The following is a 23,328-nucleotide window of genomic DNA, read 5'->3' as shown; positions in this document are numbered from 1 at the left end:
ACCCGCCCATACAGGCCTTGTTTAACGAGACTGCACTGTAACCAGGTAGGCCTGCACACCCATCTCTTCACGTTAGTCTGCTCAACAAGACTACCATATCCGGTAGACCTACATCATTACATCACATTATGATAGTACACGTGTTTGATATGACTGCCTCTGCAATTAACCAGACCCTAGACATCGAGGCAGCAGACATAGCAGACTAAAAAAAGAAAAGAGAAAAACTTTTCTAGTTGCAACTCGCAGCGGTGCATAAATAAAAATGACAAAGCCAGCATAAGTTGTTTATTGCGATACACCAAGGAACAACACTCATCAGCCCAATAGAACAGAAACCATGAAACAACAAACTCAGTCGTTAGATGTAAAAGTGCAGTTGCCACAGGGTTGCAAATACTCTTTGCTGCAAACTTCCTAGGTTGCAAATGTAGCTACTGTGCTCTGGTGTTCCCACAAAGACTGTATCACGGACACTAGCTGCATATGTGAATTTACCTGCCGAGTCTGACGAGTCTTGGTATGCGCTTATCACTGTGACACATTCACGGTACTCAAGAGCACCGCAAAAACAAGCTCTGTGTAGCTCAAGTGAGACGTCAAATAAAAAAAATTATGGCCTGCATAAGCTGTTTCACTCAGGATACAACACTAAAGAGAGGTATGCTGGTATAAGCAACCAAATGAAAGACAAAAACAAATAAACAAACGAAAGGAAAAGTAGGGAAAGGCAAACAGTGCAGTTTGGGCTCAGTTGCCACTGAGCTGCTCATACAGCTTGGGCACACGGTCATCCCACTCCGCCTGGTGAGAGCAACTGGCTCTTCCAGACATCACTTGGCAGCAAGTCGCGCACCTTGAAGTTGCCCCTTTGATCGCCACAGCGATTTGCTTACACGAAGAAAGAAAGGGAAAGAAAAGCAGGGAAGGGTACATAGTGCTGGCTGGCTAGTGCAGTTTGGGCATCAGTTGCCACTGAGCTGCTCGTACAGCTTGGGCACGTAGTCGTCCCACTCGGCCTGGTAGAAATTGGCAGCAACCGGCTCTCCCAGGTTGTACTTAGCAGCAAAGTCCCGGATCTTAAAGTTGCCCCGGTGATCGCCAGAGCGGTTCGTGAGGCGCCTTTCATCACAGGTGAGCTTTCCGGGCTGCTTGTAAACCAGAAAGACGTATCGGTGCAGACCTGCACACAACCAACAAGAATGCATCAGCCACGCGTGCACCCAACTCGACTTAGTTTCACCCAGGCAGACTAGCTCTGCCAGTGTGCAGAGGCCATGCCCGCATAGACAAAAACTAGCACTGCCAACCCGATGGCACAATAACTAGGTAGGTACTGTACCACAAATGTTGGTTACAAAAAAAAAAAAAAAAAAAAGAATAATTTAAAATAAAAATGAATAAAGGGGGGGGGGGGGGGGGACTATAAATTGCAACTCGCAAATTGAGCGTCAATAAGCAAGCAAAGATAACATGCTATGAAAAACCAGAAGGCGAAGGGCCAGGATGAACACAATACGCCATAAATTCTACTCGCATGATGGTTACGATAATGTTAAGATGTGCAGGAATGGGGGGGTACTTCGCTTTTTTCTCAACAAATAGTAGCTGCAGTTGTAGCCAAAGCTCTAATGACAGGCCTCCATGTGTACTACCAACCCCTGTGTACTACCCTATTTTTTCCTTCGCTTTAAGCGGCAAAGCCGATAGCATTAAGCGCTTGGCGCTATGGGGCCACTTTATATGCTCAACGCATCTCACTGGCACACGCTTCAACCTGTGGACGGAGAGGGTGAAGCGCACTTTGCTTTGTCTGCCCGGCTCTGACAAAGGACGCTTTGCAACGAAATTTTGTTATCGCAGTTTTAAGGGCGATACGTTTGTTTTGCTATCTAAACGCGAAAAGTTTGGTCTGTGTCAATCAATTCAACCCCATTATTGTTATTTTTTGTCAAGCACACGACTGCGCCAATCTCTACTTGCGTTTGTCCCCGTCAATGTTTTAGTACGTGTGCTACCTTGCACACGTACTAAACAACTAAAACTAAGCCTTTCATCCCACTTTGTTCAAATAAACTATTTCTCACCTCAATTCCTTCTCGTTTTAGCATGCTCATTTTTAGTTAGCAACCAACAGCATGTTTTAGGCAAAAAGAATAAACAACAACACGATAGAATACACGCTGCGCAACTTTGCCGCCTAGACGGGGAAGATATGTTATCTGTAAGATTGTTGCAGAGCGAGCCACGCACACTTCACCTGCGCCACTAAAGCATGTACGAGCGTGATGTGTTGAGCAGAGAAAGTGATCCCTAGCTTTCAAACACTGAATGTGATCACCTTTGCTGCTTGAAGCGAAGGAAAAGACAGGGCAGCGAGTGGCTGGACACGCACGCGCACATTGATGTCTCGACACCAGAAGTGCAACGTCAGATGGTGTGGTGATGCATATTACCAGGCGCTCGCGTGCCCCAGATTATTTTGCCGCCGGGTGTACACGCTTCCATCCTAAGCAAAAAATACTGTAGAACTGCGTTGTGTTTATCCAAATAACCAACGTACCAGTGTTTATCATAACTTGTTTTTTTCTGGCGTAAACATTAGATTTATCGTAAGATATTTGCCTCCACCCCCCCACCCCACAACAAACAGGTGGCGTCGGGCAAGACACGCCTACGTAGCTGATTACTTGCAGCTGCTAGCTTAACAGAATCTCCCCTCTCACTTGTGCCGGGGCATTGCCTGTATCTCACCCTGTTCGGCACGGCACGGTGGCATCTAACCTTTGGACTGACAAGTTCACTCGCGATAAGATAAAACGGCGAGGGTCCGTCTGAACAATGAAACTATTTTACTTTTTGCTTTTTACATTAAGTGAAAAGATTGACATGACTGCAGCTGCCGACGCATGCATCACGGCACAGCGTGCTGTGCAGTGAAGCTGCATTTCGGGGCAAAGTTTGTGCATCACTCCCACCCCAAGGTCACTTCCAAGTCCCGCGAAACTGCACCGCCACTTAAAGACCAGTAAATTGTGACGAGTACCTCCAAACTTCGAGCGCAAGTCTTTTTTGGAGTTCGCCTGAGTGCGCCCCATCATGAATGACCTGTAGCAGGGTGGCGAGTTGGGCGAGTTGGTGTACTTGCATCTTGGGGAACAGCGCGAAATAACAGGGACACAAAAAGAAAGAAGTGGACAGGACTAGCGCTGACTTTCAACTCGATTTATTGGAAAAGACGTAACTATTTATACATACACAGAATCCTCCTCCCCCACCACGCCACGTGCCCACACCAGCCAATGACATACTATCAAGACCAAAACACTCCCCTGTTGACAACGCTCATTTCTTAACACAAGAACACCTTATCGCGACGACCGCTCTAAATAATTCTTTTTCGTGCAGGACAACTGAAGTTTCACTGATACACTCTCTCCCCCACTTTCTGATGTAGTACGATTCCATCAACTCTCTCGTACGCCTGTCTTTATGCCTAAACAAGATATCTCGATTCAATAAATCGAGTTGAAAGTCAGCACTAGTCCTGTCCACTTCTTTCTTTTTGTGTCCCTGTTATTTCGCGCTGTTCCCCAAGATGGAAGATCGTGAATGACAGCTCCCTACTGTTCCCTACCCAAGATGGAAGATCGTGAATGAACGAGTCCCTACTGTTCCCTACTCAATGCAAGGGGCATTGAACATCACCTCACAGTTGCCTCGGTGTTTTCACGAGAGATGGGTCAGGCGTGTCTGGTCGACACCTTTCATTTTCACGAAAATTTTATATACAGCCCTTTGTGCACAGGGGAAAACATATCTGACGTTAGTTTTCCTTTAAAAAAAAAAACACCAATGCCGGCTTAGGTGGCAGGTGCGTTGGGCAAGTCGCGCGAAATTTGAAACTTTTATGGCAGTAAAACACAAACTATTGCAGCTATTGCCGCAGTGTTTTCTTCTGCGGAGACTTTGCATACTCTCAAATGAGTTCGTATACTTGTTTTATGTTTTAAAGTCCCTCTTTTTAATAAACAATTACAGAAAGGACATTAAAGGGACACCGAAGTCAAAATACAAGTTGCTCTAGATTGATTAGCTTGCCAAGGACATGAATATACCACTTTTACGTGTAGCTTTTTTTAAAATAAGGTAGAAAATACTGAAAACGTGAAGAGATATGCCACTGCTACTGGCTACACCGTGCAACTTTGCACCGATAGTGCTTAAATCGCCTGGCGCCATTCATCTATAGTTGGGGCAGTGGTAACCGCTTTTCGAGGAAGCGTGCGAGCTACGCACGAGTGGTTGGTTCGATGCCAACATTAGCGGGGCCTCAAAGGGACAATGTTTTTCTTCAACAAAGCATCAATACTGATAACGGGTCTTACGAAGGAACATTTTGCTTAGGCGTCCGGAGCTGTAAAAGTCATGGGAGTTTGGGAATGCACGACCGATTTGACCGAAACTGACCAAACCGTTCGGTACGCGGTAGCATTGTATTCGGTTGCTTCTATAACCGTTATACATCGCCACTGCCTCGCTTGCTTCTGGTTCATGGTTAAGCAAGCAGCGACTGCAGCCACTGTTTGCGTCATGTTTGATCAGCATTTGACTAGCAATTTCTCAGCAATTAAGAGATCTTTGAGCACCGAATCAATGCTAAAGTGGCTATGGGAAGGTCAGACTTTCGTTTGAATCCAACTTGCTGGTTGCATCCAGTGTACCTTTATGCATCATTGGACATCAAATGAGCTAGCACTAGCGTGCGATACATTAACAAAGCTCTTCAAGAAGGTTTCGCTTTCAACCCTGGCAATTTTCTTGCCTACTTGTTAGGCAATCTTATGCGAGTTCTAAATATAATACTCGCCATAGACTGGTTTTTACAGCACCTGGGAAACATTCAATGGAGGAAAGGGAGGCCCCTAGCTATTCCCAGGCACTGAGAAAAGTGTGGCGGAAGTCACTTCAGCAGAGGGCTATACTAGCACCAATGCCAAAAAGCCAGCCCCTCTTTTGCATGGCTAATGGGACTGTTGCTTCACTGGCTTTGCTCAAATAGTACGAAAAGACAGGGGAAATGAGTAAAGGCACACGAGGTTTCAAGAGCGCGGAGGCAGAGGGGGCACTAAAGGCTGAATGATATTTTGTTCTGAAAGGTCATACGTTTTAGCTTTCTCAGCTTTGTTTTAAGAGCAATGATGCGTTATTTGCCCAGAAGTAAACAAAGCTGGCATTTCTCTCCCCCCCTTCCCTTTCATTTTTTCACGACGTAGCCACTGAGTCACAAAATAGGAGCGAAGCCCCGGTGCGGTTTAGAGCGTAAACGCTGGCATTGGTAGCTTTTACGGCTCCAAGCCATGGCAGATTACGACGTTTCTCTGGCCAAGGAGGGCTGGCTTGGACGTTTATGATTTGTCACCGACAGAATGAGAAACGCGCTTAGATGCTCACGTGGCCTGAGTGCCTGCCTACTTTGCCGTCCCAGACCCCATCGAGCCAGCCGGCTGCAAGCATGGAAGGCTGCGGCGAAGAAGCTTTTGAAGCAACAAGTGCCGTTTCGAATATCAAGCGTGGTATCCCAAGCTCCCAGCTGGGGAGGGCGTCAGGAGGCCGTCTTCACTTCACCTCGTCTGGCGATCACAGCCATCTCATATCTTCTCTCGCGCAGCAGGAACCTAGCCTGATAGGAACACTTTACGGCAGCTGTGTCCAGTAGTCGTCCTTGCCCGCGCTCCCGTCTCAAACATAGCAAGGCCAGACAGAGCAATGCACTCTTTACGGATTATCAACGGTGGCTCAAGGTGAACAGAAAAGCACAAGGGCAGATCGGTCGGCTAAACACTCGCTGCAAGTTCATTTCACGGGTGATCACGTTCGAACCGGGTGCGCTTTACCGATACCACTATTTTAAATAAGGTGTTACTCCTCCTTCTCCCTTCCTGCGTGTGGAAAACGGGAGATTAGGTCGGGCGGGTCATCTTCATCCTTTTGCTGCTTCTAATGAAAGGACTTTAGCTTAGCTACTTCCTACCAGGTATAGTGATTGCAGAAGCTCGGGTGCTCACCGTCATAGGTTATTGACTTCGTTAATTGTGCACCAATGCACTGCGAAAACGAAACTGAAAGCATGATGGCTGACTCAATAGTGAGGGAAGCAGCCTTCCTCACAGTGTATAAAAGCTGTAGTCTGTTTTTTAGATACGATGAGCTCATGGAAAGCTGTGATTTATGTTTCTTTCACGTGCTCAGCTCTTGTTTCAGAAAAACATCTATAGATGCTTCTCCAATGAGCTCTCGCCGCTCAACTTTTTTTGACGTCACAAACATTGATTAAGAGGTTTAAAGCGCCGACGCTACATAGGCGATGAGGCACGCCGTAGTGGGGGGCTCCGGATTAACTTTGGCCACCTGGGGATCTTCAACATGTGCCGAAATCTTGGGAACACACGGGCGTTTTCACTTTTTACCTCCATCAGAGACGTCACAAACTGTAGTACCTAAAAGCATACTGGGCATCGTACCCTGTTTTCATGTTTCTGATGTTTTCTGTGGTATTTAACGACTGCTAGTTGCGGGAATGGTGTATTTAGATTTTCGGAAACAGGCCAACTTGTTTCCACCCTATAGTGTCCGTGGTGTTTCCAGTGTTAAGGAGAGAGAGGGGAAAAAAAAAAAAAAAAAAAAAAACCCTCACCATAACGCATAATACCCGTGTCACACGTACACGAAAAATGACATCAAGTGCTTAAGGCCTTCAGATACCGAATTACATTATTTGGACGGGCCGTCTACATGCAAACACGCAAAGGCTTTAATGTGTTAGGCATGATGGTGATAATGATCAAAAAGAGAAATGCACTCATATTTTATAAGTTTTTAATGTAGCAAAAACATTACAAGGGTTAAAAATGTTTTTTGTGAAAGAAGGCATTATGAGATATGGTGTTTTCTAAAAGATGGTATGAACCGTTAAAAGTGGCTTCAGCAGCTGCCGTCGCCTGCGAGCAGTAGCCAAGTCCAAAAAATTCAAATTGATGAGTAACATCACAGTCTACCTTTTGCTGCTGTTTTAGTGAACTTTGCCTTCTTCAGAACATTGCCACCAAGAGTGCCCAAAAAATCGTCTTATGTCGAAGTTCAACTGCGTTTCCGCGTCCGCACTCTGGCGCCGAGTTTCGTTGGCTTCATTTGGTGCTCATCGCGTTCGAGAGTAGGCAGATTTAAGGTGTTCGTGACGGCAGTAAGGCATTAAAGGAGCCATGAAGACAAAACAAGTTTGGTTCATTTGAAAGATTGCCTCGTTAGAATCATACTGACACCACTTTTAACGCAAACTTCGCTCAAATAAGCTACACAATTAGGAAAAAAGGGAATGGCCATGCGACACTAGCTCATTTCCCGCAACAGAACCTATGATGTCATACCAGACAGCTCTGTGATTGGCAGAGGCCAGCAAAATCAAACGCAAATTATGCAGAGCTTATCAGCTTACAGAACAAGCTATTTGCACTTAAACTTAGCGCACATTCTTTTTATATCGGTAAGAATGGTGGGACAAACAGTGGAAGTTATGAAAGCACACGTAAACATAAAAGTACCGATGCGTACTGCTGTTGGTACTGCACGCACAATGCTTGGTTTAGCTGCACAGCACTGCGGGGCTTTGAGGTTGTCTCAGACGACACTGGCCGACTGACGCAAGCAGGGTGTCTTACGTGGCCATATTTGTCAAGCGAGCACTATGTTTCACGAAACAATTATTTTCTCCCAGAACAAAAACAAGCCAGCTTTAAATACGGTCAAAAACAAACCAAAGGCAGAAAACAGCTTGCAACAACATGGTGGTGCTATCTAAATTCACTAACGGTAAACAAGGCTGCAGAATTGGCCGCACAGCGGTCGGTTCCTGTGATGTCATTGCAGACCACGAAAACACACGATTTGGCGGGAAAATCAAAATTTTAACCTAAATTGAGTAATTTCTCAGTGAATAAAGCATCGTTTGTATCCGGAGAAGAGCTGGGGGCACTATAAGACATGAAATCTTCTGAATACAACAAACTTGTATTTTGTCTTCATGGTTCCTTTAAGCACTTAATGTCATTTTTTGCATACATGTGGCACAGGTATAAGACTTGAAGGTAGCAAAGCTGTACACGGCCGTCACAACCATCACAAATGGTTCAGGTCCATGACTGCAACCGATTTGCTTTTTCTTCCCTGCTGCAATAACCTTTACTCCATCTTCGTTGCTGTAAGTGTGAGCTTTTATTTTTTTGGAAGTGATAATCACTGGACATTAGAGAGTTTTAGCAGTCCGTCCGTTCCGCCGTGTACGTTGTTACCGGGTTGACAGGGACCCGTCTGGGCACTTGTGCATTCGTCGCGGTAGGAGGATTAGTTCCGCGGGCCTGCCTTCGCCATGTCCGCGCCTCCGCGCCCTTCCACGCGCGCAGGTGCAGACGGGTCCCGGTCAACCCGGTAACATTGTACACGACGGAACGGACGGACTGCTAAAACTCTCTATTAACTTGGAGGGGCGTACACTACTACAGTCGAATCCCGCTACAACGAAATTGACGGGACATGCAAAAAATTTCGTTGAGGTGAAATCTGCCCCAACACAGCACAGAAGGGCAAGAAAAATAGCCCTGGATATTTCCGCATCATTGGCAGCATAATACAATGTTTAGAAAAAGGAGTGACGCGCAGTAACATCGTGTTTATTCCGATAACAAACATACCTATGGTTATCTGTTTTTTTGCCAGCATGCAAAGAGCGCGATACTGAGGAGGAAGTGCTTTCAAAGCGTATTGCTGTACAAGGTGTTTCTACTGATTACTTGCAGATAGCTGCTAGGGGGTTGGAAGCCTCCCTAGCTTGTGGCAGGAGGGGTGCCATTATCTTATCTTCTGACTAGGCAGGGCAGCAACTGACCTTGGCAGGCAAGCCGGCACTTGGGACTAAGATAGGATGACGCGAGTTCAAGAGTAAACATGAAAACATTATTTATGCTTTTGACTTTGAAGAATTGTAGAAGGAAAACTGCAAGGACAGCTGCTCACAACACATACATAATGGCGCTGTGCCAGCACCTAGCAGAGCACATTCGCGCAATTTCAACTGGATACGGATTGGCTATAGCTCCGGCTTGGTGAACCTGGCCTGCGCCTCGTGTAAAGACGGCCCGCCGCATCGTTATCACCATCAAGCAATGGCGTCCACCTACAAGTTCGTTTTTGTTTTGGGTAGCAGTGTGTGTGCACCGCGCATGTTTTCGGTGAAACTAAGCGTCCTGAATGTATAAGAAGTTACAGATAGCTGGTGCTATGCTTATTTTATTGTAAATTTTATTGTAAAATAATTGTTCAAACCTAGCCCAAATCATTGAAAATTTTACTGAAGCGAAAGCAAGTCAGACAAATGGTTCAATGTGCCGAGGACTTTGTTGCATTGACTTCTATGGCTAGCTGACGGGGAATTGGAACTATTTCGTTGAAGCAGAAATTTCGCTGAAGCGGACTTCGTTGTAGCGGGATTAGACTGTATACACATCGAAGACGAATAAGGAGTACAATATTTAACCTTTATCTTATAAACCGTGTATTGGTATACGTTTATATCGATCGTAGATGCGTTTACTTAGTGCATGAAAAATCTTCGCATGGGTTCATTCTTCGCTTGCGATTTGGATCTTTGAAGGTTTGACGGTTATTGAACGCACTTTTAGTAAAGCTTTTGACGCACTTTTGATGAGAGAAAGCGTTTGTGCCAACTTTCTCTAGTAACGGATGGTAAAGCTTTTTTTTTCCAGGTGCATCATTCCCAGGCGATCGGTGACGGGGTAGCTGTTTAGCGGATTATTGAAGTCCCTGCGGTTGATCTGACACGACACCCCTGATCCTGATAATGCGATTTTTTTTCGAATCTTCATGCATTCGCTGCAGACAGCCTTCGGTATGCAAAAACATGTAGTTTCACTGGCATTTTCGTTTCAAGGCTTTTTTTTTTTTTTCTTTTGAGTGGCTGTCGAAGCCTCAAACAACACAGTTAACCATTTCCGATCGTGTCCTAGGCCACTGAGGCAGGCACCGCAAGCACCACGCAATCTTTGGTTGTGCCGGAGGGGGCGACCACCCCAATGGCGTGTAAGCCATGACGACGGCTGCGCCATCTGGGAGCACGGCAGCAGTGCAGCCCTCCTATACTTTTTTGTATGCTTGCCAAATAAAATTCCTGCCTGTTACACGACACTGTTATGAGCCAGAAAATGTCAACACCAGAGCGTACCTGTTCCCTTGGGCGGTCCAGAGCCAACATACTGCGACAGTGTCTCTCCTTGCTCGACATTGCACCCCGGAATGTTCACCACAAGCCAGTGATGCCACTCCCGGTACTTCGGGGTTGCACGGCTTGGGGCATCAGGATCTGCATTTTCAGCACAACATGTAGGCTTCGCTGCTAATTGGCCTCAGTTCCTGAACCAGTTCTGTGCTGGCACCACTATCGTGCAGAAACAGCTGTGCACTTTCCATTAGCTTTTGCATTTATTTTTGAAGAACTGACGAAAAAGGGCGTCACTTCTTCCATATTCACTTGCACCACTGGGCAAATTGACTAGCAAGGTGCAGGCAGTGCACTGCTTGAACTAGTTCAACATGACCAGCCGAACCTGAGGGATCCAAGAACATATCTCAACAAACCAGTCATGCAGAGGGTGTAAAAGGCGCTGGCTTCTGCAGGGTAGGAAACCATTGGCTGGCACTGCACTTGCGTCGGCGTCAACGTGTTTCCCATCTCAACTTTAACATCACTGTAGGACACCTGCAATAAAACGAGGTCAGAAAAAAAAAAAAAAAAAAAACGCGTGTTAAACAACACAACCCCACACAATGTTCACAAAAACGGAGCTGTCAGAGTTAGCGTTGAACCGTTGCGCCATTCACCTGCACGGTGTTTTGCGGGACCGTGTCAATCACGTCGGGAACAACCTGGTTCGCCTCCAGATCTGACGTTCCAACGCTCTTCTGATAAGACATCCTAAGTGCAAAGAGAAGGAACACAAACACTGATCAAGGGACCGTTATCAGAGCAATCGTGGACACAGCCAACCGGCTAGCCCTGCGTCTTGGCAAGCAAGCGCTCGCCTTTGGCTGAGCGCTAGAAAAAAAATATTTCTACACAGGTTTCTAAGACGTCTCGCCTCCCTTCACGCACTAGGTTCGCCACAAGAGGTTGGGAGCGTTTAAACCCACTGAAATAACTTTTTGACGGATAGGCTTTCTTGCCCCTCAGGTTTTGAGACATGGCAACCGTACGTCGAATTTTCACACACCTGGATCGCGACAACGCCAAATGTAGTTGACACGCCTCCTGCAAAAGCACAGTGCTAACATTCAAAAGGTTTTCGACAATAAATACTTCACGCCTGCCGCACAAACATGCTGGACAGTTACCATGCGTGCCACTTGTAATCAAACACGCTTAGGCTTATTGCGTGCGCCGCACGAGGACGAGTTCTGGTGGTCCAGATAAATTGTGCGAAATGCGAAACCGCTATTCGTATGGTCACTCACTGAATATATATTACAGCCGAGGGCCGGATGATAGAATAATTCTGTAAATGCAGTTAGTGTGACTATTTTCCCTTCAGCCGGCGTGGGGAGGATTTGGTCTCCCGCCAGCGAATGGCACTTGCAAATACGCTTCCAGTTGCGGTTGCAAAAACACACGCGTCTTTGTTGCTGACCTTTTTCCGCACAATTTCTACGGTAAATAGATCTAAAGTGTTTCTTTTTATCCGCACGAAATTCCACAATACCTGCTCTGCTGTAGAAAACGCCGAAGCGACGATGGAAGGCCGGATGCAGATGCTGCTCTCTGGGTAGAGGTCAAAGAAACACGAGCGGGAGCAACAAATATTGCTCGCGAACACACAGATCGAAGCATTTCTGATTTTTGAGTGCCACAATAACAGTTACACTTTTTTTACCCCAAAGTAGCCAACAATCAGCGTTTGTAGAGGTTTGTAGCGTGAATAACACTTTTACAAGAAAGTCAACGTAGGCGAACAGGTGGCAACTAACGCCATCTGTGACAAGAGTCCGCGCGCGCATGTGCGCGTTGGTTCCGTTTGTACCGAAAACAAATATGGTTGCTCGCTGACTGTCTAAAGACAGTACAAAAATTTTGCTCCTAGTAACTAGGCATTCTGATGTGTTGACGTCCGATGTTGCGCTACCTTGCCAGTAAAAGTTTTTTAAGCCGCTGCTAGCACTACTGACACTAGGAGACGGCAGTGATTATCCAATTTTAAAAATCTGGACCCGAGTCAGAAGGATGTTTGCGAATGCTAGAAGAGGTGGCGCGATAGGCCTAATCATTTTCCAATGACATACGAAAAACAGCTATTTAGAGGATCAGGTGTTACCAAACTGCGGTGAGTTCTTCCTTTCGAATTACTTCTCTTTCACGTGATTATTAAATATTTAAGAAGAAAAATTGTGTGAAGTGTTGCAGTACATTTTGCGAAACTTCATCGCATCCGTATAACCCATCAGTTACTCGTCTGCTCTGACTGCAGTAACATTTCCGCGCGGTTCTTTATTGTAATCGCAACTTAGTTTTGTGGAAATCGATAGTTAGTCAGTTTTTTGTGTTTTACTTCAATCGGTAAACTTCATTTCTTCTTTGCATCGTTTGAGTTGTCAATCAGCTGACCGCGAGGTGCAGACGTGAGTAGCTTTCGGAAACCACTACAACTCGCTCGATTGCACAGTTTTGCGTGCACTGTTTCCAGGCGCGAGCCTCTGTCCTAGCAAGGGCAGCCGACAGATGCTGTTGGAGAGCTGGTTGGGAGACACGCTGTGCCTGGTAGAGCCATGAGTCGCCTGAGCACCAAATGGATCTGCCAGCACTGCACTTACGAGAACTGGCCAAAGGCCCTACGTTGTGTCATCTGCCAAAACCCTCGGCCCACCCTCATAGAAGAGGAAGCATCCAGCGAGGAACTAGACATATACAAGGTATGCCAAAACACGCTGTCCCCCCAAACAGCTGACTGGCGCTCGGCGCTGAGTAGACATAACTTGCGTGCGATTTGCGACGTTTATTCGGGTCCCCTGTATGTAGTAGAGGCCATCAGGTGTAGTGACTTCTGCATGTGAAGCATTTTATTATTCTGAATTATGTGCTAAAATGGTTTCCTTATTCTGCCTCAACAGTTTCCAGGTGATAGCTGAGCCGCGTGTGCGAAAGTTGAAGCATTTGTAAGGGTGTATTTCTTTGTAGCGTAATGGTGGGACCGTGTACTAGTAACAGTACCTGTGATGCAAGCATGCCTCAGAATTGCTGAAAAAGGTGGCGTTTATGGTCACATACCTTGGAGTAAACAGAAGGGGAACAGATAACTGCGCCTGATCAACAAGTCTGTTGTCTTTGAAATGAGCTGCTCCTGTAACTGTGCAGCAAGGTTTTGTTTTTGTCACTAGCACTTATTGATGTCATCACTGGCCTTACGGCTTGAAGCACTATGTGGGTCTCCTTATCAAAGAACCCTTACAGTGGAGTACACAGCCAATGATACATGTGGTGTCACCTGCTCAGTGAACACCACTGCTTAGCCAAACAAATTGCCAACCTAATTTTTCACACCTGATAAGGATTCTCACAGCATTATCTTGACCGTCTCATCGTTATCGATAAGAGCTGATGTAGGCTTCTGTGATGATCCACAGTCGTTCAAAAGAAGAGTGGAAGTAGAGCATAGGGCTACAATTTTTTTTTTTTTAACTCCTTCAAATACAAATTAGACTTGTGAAGACAGAATAAACACATTTTGTGCAATGTATGCTAAAGACCTAACCTCATTTCACACTTGGCTGTGCAGGGGTGTTAATTAATAAATACGCATCGCTCCAACGAGTGGGCATCATAATCTAACAGCAAACCGTATTTTCAAACACTTTGAGAGATCTAGCATGTGTGGACCTTCTAGATCTGACAGTCAGATGGCGTAGCTTATATTGAAGGCTGCTTGCTCCATTTGCATTCCATTTGCAATCCCCCTCTACATCTGTACACGTCAGATTGATTGATTGATTGTAGGGTTTAACGTGCCGACGCAACGCAGGCGATGAGGCGCGCCGTAGTGTAGGGCTCCGGATTGATTTTGACCACCTGGGGATCTTTAACGGAAAGAAGAATCAAATTAAGAGTTGTTGAATTCAGCGTTTTCATCGTTGCTGTTCTCCGGATTGATTTTGACCACCTGGGGACCTTTAACGTGCGCCGAAATCTCGTACACACGGGCGTTCTTGCTTTTCGCCTCCATCAGAAAATCGGCCGCCGCGGCCGTGTACACGTCAGATGCTCCAGGTTGTAGATGCAAGTCCTGTTAATCATGCAAGGAACGATAATAGTGTTGCTGTAATTATTTTTCTGTAATGGTTTACGGAGCAGCACGAGCTGTTTTAATGATGGCATTTAGTTGGCCTAAGATACGGCTAATCAGTTTTCAAAACGTGTCGCTACTGGAGGCAATTTTCCTCTTCACATTGTATATGGTGCACTGTGCTAACACAGTTTTATAAAATCTGGGCCAAGATTCACGAAAACCTTAGCATGTAAGATATCGTGAGGGCCTCGGCTATCACTTCACAAGCCACGCATTAAGGTGGTGGTTGGTTCCACGGTTGCCATCTTGCGAGTGCAGATTTTGCCACCAGGCCACGCCACTGATCCACGACTCGGGAAACAACCGAGATGGGTTTTGCGAGAGAAAAAATGCAGGGTCCCCTCCCTTCCATCTCCGATGCCCGAGAAAGCTTCTTTTGTTGCTGCCTGAACCATGGCAAACAGATTTTCTTCGCTTTTGTTCACGGGGGGATGCATTGCTGGGGTTGTTTGGAACTGCCTTCGCTGCCGCAACTTGCTCGTTCCCCAAACCGTGCTGAAGTGCGCTAGCTGTCTATATACACACGCATAGCACAAATGATACAGGACATTGATCATCAGCTAGACTTTCCTGTTTCTGATTGTTTTATGGTGGAAAGTTGGACCATTTAGCGATACATATGTCGACAAGACTGCCAGTGCACATTACTAAAAGAGCAAAAAGAGAACTTTGGTGTAAAAGAGTAAAAAGAGTGATATGATGCAAATTATCTGCATATGATGTATATATTTCAGGCGGTTCCATCAATGAACTGATGTTGAGGTTGTCGGCACGTGCCATGTGCCTTTCCTTCTGTCCTCGTCTTTCGCGCTGTGCAATCGTGTCGTCTCTGTTGATGCCATGGCAGTTTTAGTCGGAATCAGAACACTGAATCGAAATCGGGGCTGTAACTAAGCTCTGGCACAAGATAAAATTTCATTTTTTTTAAACCTTATTACATACCGTATTTAATCAATTCTGAGAACCCCCCTTTTTTCCATGATCATGATGCCCAAAGTGAGGGAGGGTGTTTAAATTCAAAAACCCTAAATTACCCCCTCCCCGCCACTTTTTTCTGCGGCCAAATCTCGATGAGGCAGGCGCAAGGAATAATGCTTTATTTGGCAAATATTCAATAGATAAATAGGTACAGACAGTGCACCCACCACTTACGTCTAATGCTCAGTCACCCTCACTGCCATTCGAGTCCGTTGTGCCACTTAAGCCGCCGCTCTCAGTATTTCCCAGCAGGTCGTCTTCTGTTCTGTTGCTGCGGTTTGTAATTAAAAACTTCATGAATGACCTGGCCAAAACATCAACTTGGGCACGCTTCCACGCGTTTAAGATCCACCTTGCAATGGTTGCTTAGAAAAGGGGGTGCTTATTCGCGTGCAAACTTTTTTAGATGTGACTGCGTCTCATTCACTCGCCTTGTTCCCCCATTCTCCTCGCCGCGCGAGCTGCGCTCTCAGCCGCTCACCCCCTCTCCTCTCCGATAGCGAACACTCTCTCCCGAGGGTCATTGGATTGGATTCGATTGGCTTGGATTGGATGAAAGTGGATTGTGTTGCGTCATAGCCGCGCCACGTTACGTCATAGCCGCGGCAGGGGGTTCACGGCACGTTTCACGCGATGGGAGAATCAACCTAACAGAAACAACAACGGAAACCCCTATGCGTCGCATCTACACAAGGGTTCCCGCGATGGGAGGTGGGAGTAATTTTTGCAGTTTTTTTTTTCCCAAAAGTAGGGGATCGTGCTTAGAATCGGGGGGTGCTTAGAATCGCAAAAATACAGTAAAAGGGCAATTATAATAAAATATGCCATATGTGCAGGTATCAGATGGCCTGTCTTCCATTCCTGCCTCCCAGCAGCAAATGTAATTCATCATGCATGTTCAAGATACAATTCGAGATAATCCGAAAGCATTTTGTCTTTGCGACAGGCGCTGCAAATATGTATTCAATTTATCCTGCTGCTGCTGTTTGGAATAATATTTTTTCCAACACTGTTTTTTTCTGCCCTCCCCTCCTCCTGATTGTGTCATCACAAATGGAACAATATTTTTTTCCGTAAAGGTAAAAAAAATAATTGCAACTTCCACAATCGCACCGAACGTGCTAACATCATTGCCAAATTGTTAATGTGGAGTTTGGACCACAGAAGTAACAGCGCCAAAATAACTCACCGGACGCTATGTAATCTGCTCAAAAATAAAACTGGCGTGTCATTGCGCCAGTCAACATTTTGTAGAACCTTTCAGCCTACATTCTTTGCAGTACGCAGTGCCGCCTTTGCACCGGATGAAGCAGGGGCCATTGGATTTGAGAAAATGTTCAGCAACCAACATAAACATCACAGCTGCTGGCACGAGGAGTGTGGAGAACAGACTCCCTATCAGCTGCAGCATATGTTGCACAACGGCTTCAGCTCTCACGGGCAAGCGCAGGGGATCACAATTCACGATGGGGAGCTAAAGTTAGGCGCAACCCGGAAAGTAAAAAGAAAAAGCGCGTGGTGAGAGCCAGTCGGGGACATATGAAACACGGGATTCACCATCAAGGGCCACTGCCATTAAACGCCATCATCACCATCATCATCAAGGGCCACTGCCGGAACTACCATAATGGCAGCAGAAAATAAAACAGTGGCAGGCACGAATTGAGCATGGAAACTTTAGGCAGCCTTTTCTCTTAGTGTGTCGAACAACCCGTGTTGTGCACACTTGACACAAGATGAGTGGTGATGGAGATTATGCCCCTTTTCCCCCTGCCTGCGGGAAGGCACCTACTGCCGCCCGGACGGTTTTAGAGGTGTAACAAAGTTGAGAGTTGGGCGAGTTTTTTAGTGGCCAGTTTTCGTGTAAAACTTCCCACTCAGTGACAGACAGAGCAGTGCTCAGGATGGGCACTGATTCTAGATTTAGAGCAGTCCATCTATCGCCTCGATCCCCACCTGTCTCCTACCTTCCTCCCTCCCTTTTCCCATAAGCAGTTCTCAGAAGAGACCTCCTTTTGCTTTTCCGGGTTAATTATCCAGAGCAATCGTGCCAACACTCGCTTAATGGCACTACTCACGACTCAAGTGAACCAAACAATTGGACTAATACTGCGTGTAGCAGCCCGGAATAAAGGACTCAAAGAAGCTGAAAGAATCTGACTAATCCAAGCATTTGTAATGAGCCGTATTACATACTCGCTACCATACCTGAATCCATCCCCGATCGAACTGAACAAGGTAAATTGCCTTATTTGTGAAGTCTACAAGACAGCCCTACAAATACCCCACAGCCCTTCCACTGCCAGGTTGGAACAATTGGGCATCTACAATACAGCCGAGGAACTACCTAATAGAGGCCCACAGGCTCAATCAGCTATCGTGACTGTCGGCATCCCCTCCCCTACCGGCCAACAAATCATGCACAGACTAAATCTGCGAGCCCTGCTAACTGCCGATACCAGAGTCCCCATCCCTCATGAAATTCACGCACAACTTCTCATTCGCCTTCTCCCGCGAAACATGCACCTGGTACACAATCAAAAGTGCAGGGAACAACGAGCCCGAACTTTAACCGAGAAATCCCCAATAAACCCAAGCACGGTATACGTGGACGCGGCCGACTACAGACATCACGACGCTTATGCTGTGACGACTCTGTATGACCCCAACACTCCACCCATCAATTCCCTTACTGTACGCACCCGCAATCCGGCAACGGCAGAAGAGGCGGCTATTGCGCTGGCACTAGCTCACTGGCCAACCCCTGCAATCATAATTTCAGATTCAAAAACGGCCATCGAAAACTTCTCTAGAGAAACTATTTCCCCGCAGGCACTCTAAATTCTCGTACAAAATCCTCCTAACACCGAAGTGGAATTGATCTGGACTCCTGCCCATACAGGGTTGGGGGGTAATGAGGCGGTCAACCAAGCAGCTCGAGAGCTCACGACCCGAGCAGGACCAAGCCTCGTCCCCTTAAGGCCGATCCACACGACGGACCGAGTCCGCAGTCCATTCGGTCACGTGATGCGACATCACGGTCCGCCGCGGTCCGGTCCAGAGCAGAGCGCATCCACACGGCGGGCCGGCTGAGCGGACCGGGAATGGCCGACCGTCTGAACTAGCAAGCTGGAAGGTTGAACACAGGCGCCGTTTGGCCGCGACAACATGTTGTAACGCACAAGCCTGCACGAAACGTTTCATCCCCACAATGAACAGCCACCCGCATGCCAGCCGGGCGGGCGCGCTCACGCATCCGCCGGCGTCGTTCGCACGAAGGCGACACTACGAGCGGTGACGGCGGGGCAATCCGGGCTGCATACGGCTCGTCACCGCTCGCTGGAACCGAACGCTTCCCGTAAATTGAGGTCCACATGCGTGAAACAAAGTGATAATGATGGCTAGCATCGCACTAGTTAGAGTGGTAGGACTCGCTAGTAAAAGCGCGGATGAAGTATGCGTCGCGATTGTAAGCCTAGCCCGCTGCCTATCCCAGCGGGGGTGATTGACAGGCTCCTTCGAGCGCTTTGAAACAGCCGCGCTGCCCGCGCCATTCTCTATTGGCGCAACTGGACCCGGCTCTGCCCACGAGGCGCGGGAGCTGTCAGACCACGCTGATTGATGTCACGGTCCGCCGTCGAGACCGCGGACCGAAAAGCCTCGGCGAATATTTGGACCGCGAGGGCCGCGGTCCTGCGCGGTCCAACGGCGCTCCGCGCGAACTGGTGACGTCCTATCACGTGATGCGCGGACCGCGGTCCAAATAATCGTTTTGGTCCGCCGTGTGGATCGGCCTTTACATGGAGCCCGATCAGCCCGAGACAGCTTATTGAGCTATCGAGAAATCACCGCACACCAGAGGTCCACTCACTCAGACTCATTTGGACTCAAACTCGCGCATGAGTTTGAGTTTGAGTGAGCGCGAGGCTAGTGTGGCATGGTGAGTTTGAGCCGAGTGAGCTCGACTGAGTTTGAGTCCGATTGAGTTTGAGTACGCCTAAGACCTAGTGAATTCTGAGTCCATTTTGAGTTCTGAGTACGCCTAAGACCTAGTGAATTCTGAGTCCATTTTGAGTTCTGAGTACATTTTTTGAGTTTGAGTCCATTTTGAGTTCTGAGTCCATTTTGAGTTCTGAGTACATATTGAGTTTGAGTACATTTCGAATTTGAGTCCATTTTGAGTTCTGAGTACATTTTGAGTTTGAGTCCATTTTGAGTTCGAGTACGCTTTGAGTTTGAGTCCATTTTGAGTTTGAGTCCAATTTGAGTTCTGAGTACATTTTGAGTTTGAGTCCATTTTGAGTTCTGGGTACATTTTGAGTTTAAGTCCATTTTGAATTTGAGTACATTTTGAGTTTGAGTCCATTTTGAGTTCTGAGTCCATTTTGAGTTCTGAGTACATATTGAGTTTTGAGTACATATTGAGTTTTGAGTACATATGAGTTTTGAGTCCATTTTGAGTTTGAGTACATATGAGTAGCCTAGCAGGTAGCTATGGTTGGCTGTTAAGTTTCATGCGCGCTGTGGGCTCGGAATTCGGTTATCTTCGGGTACGGCACCATTCGTGATCCGCGTGATCAGTTGGGAGGGAGGAGGTGTCTGATTTTTTTTTTTTTTTACTTGTTGAATTTTCATGACCCTAAGCGCTTGCTGTATACCAAGTTTTCGCGGCTGGCGCGTGAGTGATAATTGACTGGTGAGGTCATAAAAAGGGTTGTCTTAACTTTTCCTCCTGATGGATCCACTAAGAGGGTGGGAAAGGGTGGTGGGAAAACACACTGCGGCGCTTGCTTGCTTGTTGTTCGCCTGCTGCTGTTAATGGCTTGATATACTAGGGGTCGCAAAGGAAGAGGTGAGAGCTGGGGGGAAAAGGGGGCTGGGGCTGTCCCTTCTGCTGTTTCAAATTAATTAGCTGAATTGACTGGTCAATGCCCCTTTAGACAGAATAATGACTGCATTAGATTGGGTGAAATTTCAAACTGACAACGCTAAGGCGTGTAAGGTATCAAATGAAAGGTCCCGATTAACGGAATCACGCGGGGTAAATAAAAAAATACTTCCTGATTGTAGTCATCAGGCAGTCATAATGAGTGATAGATCGGATTAAAATTCAAAATGACGCTGCGAGGGCATCTGGGGAATCAAATTCAAGGTCTCTATGTGGGGAATCATTTGGGAGAAAATGAGTTATGGTTATATAATGACATAGTCATGGTTAGTCATAGATTCGGTTAAAATTTAAGTTCATTGCGCTAGGGCGTGTGGCGTATCAAATTAAAGGTCTCGATGAGAGTAATCAAGTGCTTCTTGATTATTATCATGACATACTCAGTGGGTCATAAATTAGGTTAAAATTCACAATGACACCACTGGACATACTCAGTGGGTCATAAATTAGGTTAAAATTCACAATGACACCACTGGGTGTGCGGGGCATCAAATTGAAGGTTCCGATGAGGGAAATCACGTGGGACAAAAATGCGGTATGGCTATATCATGAGGTAGTCATGGTTAGTCATTGATTGGTTTAACATTCAAATTGATTCCGCTAGGATCTGATGGGTATCAAATTAATGGTCTTGATGAGCGGAATCACGTGGGAGAAATACAAAAATGCTTCAAACGTTACTTCCTTCATTTCCCCGTGTCCCAACAAACAAGCAAATCCTTCGACACATATGGTCTTGTGGAAATTGTGGACGACCATAGGTAACAGGGGGCATCAGAGCTCATCAGAAAGGCGAATTTCACATTTGTTTATGAATAGGCCTTGCGGTTGCGTTTCGTGTCCATAATTTCCTTCCCACAGTGTACCAACGTGCACTCGAATCCGGAATTGGCCAATTACATGTGAGACATTAACTCCTTGCTAGAGTGTAAGAGATAGAGAGGCAACAGAGCCACCAAGACATAAAGAGACATTGCGACAGAAGGAAAACACTTCAGAAAAATAAGCAAGCGCAGTTTGTGTGTGCGTTCGAACTGATTTTATTACAATGAGAAATCAGCGCAAGATATCAAAACTAGCACATGATGACAATGTAAAGGAAAAGAATAACTCGTGCTCTGCAGTTCTCCAACGACTACATCTCAAACACAATGAAAGAACACACACACACAACAGACACGCGCACGCACGCACACGCGCAAACGCACACGCTCTCGCACACGCACACGCGTGCATGCTGGAAATTAACAGCTGGGTACTGTGGCAGTAATTGCTGACAACAATAGCGTGGTGCTGAGCCGAGCTACGAGAGCTCATCCCACCTAGCAAATGCTAATAAAAACTAATACAAGTGCTTTAGCAAACAACGAGGCACTTTTCTGTTTGTCCCACGTGATTTCCCTCCTCGAGACCCTCAATTTGATACCCCACATTCTTTAGCGCCGCATCTCTCTGAATTTTAACCCAATCTGAGACTATCCATGACTCCCGTGTTACACGGTTCGCGATTTTCGATATTTTTTCTTCTGATTATTTTTTTAGTTTTTTTTAACATTTAGTTTGATCAATTGTCTACATTTACGCTTTTATAATTATTACAGGTTGAACTTCCGTGATATCTGCATTTTTGTGTAAATGCAGGGCGTTACACGATCCTGGTGGGGGTAGCGAGAGGGGGTACTCAGCAAAGGATGCTACACATTAAAAAAGCAAAGGCATATCCGTGAATGCCTCGCGTTTCAGAGATTCGCGGGGACAGTTCGCTTTGACGCAAGGCGTTTTTTCAGGATGCAGAGCAAGAATGCACGGAACTGTAACCCTAAACAGCTTCGACATAAATAAACGGAGCAGTGAGCGCACATCCTCTCGCCCAATCTTGCTTGTTTTGACCCAGGGACCCAGCACACCATCGAGTCTGGACCGCCTCTGTCATAAACACGAACACGGAGCCTACATCAAGAGTTTGGTATCCAATATATACGTACAATTGCTTGCAACCAGCGCTAGCCATCATGGGCAGCAGGTATAGCTGTATTAAATCTGCAACGAAAATTATTTCCGACCTCACAGGAGCTACGGTGTCATGTCGTGCCGAATGCAAGAGTTTGAGCTCACGAATTTGCACACGTAATATTTTTAACACGCGTGAATTTGACAACGCTGAATGCTAATGAAATCAATCAGAGTCCATCTTAGCCACAGTAAATTCCTAGCATGAGAGAGTTGTGAGGCCATTTGAGTTCTGAATTCATTTTGAGTTCTCGGCCCATTTCGAGTCCCGAGTTCATTTTGAGTTTTGAGTCCATTTCGAGTTTGAGTCCATTTTGAGTTCTGAGTACATTTTGAGTTCTGAGTACATTTTGAGTTTGAGAACATTTTGAGTTTGAGTCCATTTTGAGTTCTGAGTACATTTTGAGTTTGAGTACATATTGAGTTTTGAGTACATATTGAGTTTTGAGTACATTTTGAGTTTGAGTCCATTTTGAGTTTTGAGTACATATCGAGTGTTGAGTACATATCGAGTTTTGAGTACATATCGAGTTTTGAGTACATATTGAGTTTTGAGTACATATTGAGTTTTGAGTACATATTGAGTTTTGAGTACATTTTGAGTTCTGAGTACATTTTGAGTTCTGAGTACATTTCGAGTTTTGAGTACATTTCGAGTTTGAGTCCATTTTGAGTTTGAGTACATTTTGAGTTTGAGTACATTTTGAGTTTGAGTACATTTTGAGTTCTGAGTACATTTTGAGTTTGAGTACATTTTGAGTTTGAGTACATATTGAGTTTGAGTACATATTGAGTTTTGAGTACATATTGAGTTTTGAGTACATATTGAGTTTTGAGTCCATTTTGAGTTCTGAGTACATTTTGAGTTTGAGTACGTTTTGAGTTCTGAGTACAGTACATTTTGAGTTTGAGTACATTTTGAGTTTGAGTACA

General features: G+C 46.1%; 2 protein-coding genes across 7 annotated transcripts in view; one reads left to right on the top strand and one right to left on the bottom strand.

Annotated features, from left to right (window-relative positions):
- Positions 1-273: 273 nt before the first annotated feature.
- LOC144156068 (protein D2-like) lies at positions 274-13,457 on the bottom strand. Of its 5 annotated transcripts, none has more exons than XM_077687855.1 (7): positions 13,385-13,457; positions 11,826-11,884; positions 11,340-11,377; positions 10,951-11,044; positions 10,708-10,828; positions 10,295-10,432; positions 274-1,183 (listed from the first exon to the last, which is right to left on the bottom strand). In XM_077687855.1, the coding sequence occupies exons 4-7, from the start codon at positions 11,041-11,043 to the stop codon at positions 966-968; spliced, it is 570 nt and encodes a 189-aa protein (XP_077543981.1). In that variant the 5' UTR covers position 11,044; positions 11,340-11,377; positions 11,826-11,884; positions 13,385-13,457; the 3' UTR covers positions 274-965. The 5 variants fall into 5 exon arrangements, with proteins under 5 accessions (XP_077543981.1, XP_077543977.1, XP_077543978.1 ...); XM_077687851.1 differs by lacking the exon at positions 13,385-13,457 and adding an exon at positions 11,997-12,135; XM_077687852.1 differs by lacking the exons at positions 11,826-11,884; positions 13,385-13,457 and adding an exon at positions 11,461-11,478.
- Trbd (ubiquitin thioesterase trabid) overlaps positions 12,148-23,328 on the top strand; it is a 61,008-nt gene continuing 49,827 nt past the window's right edge. The window contains exons 1-2 of one of the 2 annotated variants that reach the window (XM_077687848.1): positions 12,148-12,443; positions 12,804-13,029. In XM_077687848.1, coding sequence (XP_077543974.1) covers positions 12,886-13,029 — 144 coding nt within the window. In that variant the 5' untranslated portion in view covers positions 12,148-12,443; positions 12,804-12,885. Of the gene's footprint in view, positions 12,444-12,782; positions 13,030-23,328 lie in introns of both variants that reach the window. The other variant, XM_077687849.1, reaches the window with a different exon arrangement.

This window comes from Haemaphysalis longicornis, unplaced genomic scaffold (genome assembly GCF_048455015.1).
Source record: "Haemaphysalis longicornis isolate Haplotype H1 unplaced genomic scaffold, Haemaphysalis longicornis Haplotype H1 scaffold_1, whole genome shotgun sequence".
NCBI lineage: Eukaryota > Metazoa > Arthropoda > Arachnida > Ixodida > Ixodidae > Haemaphysalis > Haemaphysalis longicornis.
The sequence above is the reverse complement of the archived record's forward strand: the minus strand, read 5'-3'. Positions and strand labels throughout refer to the sequence as shown.

Bases quoted from the DNA above. Each gene is read 5' to 3' on its own strand.
- LOC144156068 (XM_077687851.1), bottom strand. From the start codon at position 12,120: ATGCGCGCGCGGACTCTTGTCACAGATGGCGTTAGTTGCCACCTGTTC. The intron at 10,829-10,950 runs GTGAATGGCGCA...GTTTTATTGCAG, and splicing joins TCCCGCAAAACACCGTGCAG to GTGTCCTACAGTGATGTTAA. The intron at 1,184-10,294 runs GTACGCTCTGGT...GGTTGTGTGCAG, and splicing joins TGGACCGCCCAAGGGAACAG to GTCTGCACCGATACGTCTTT.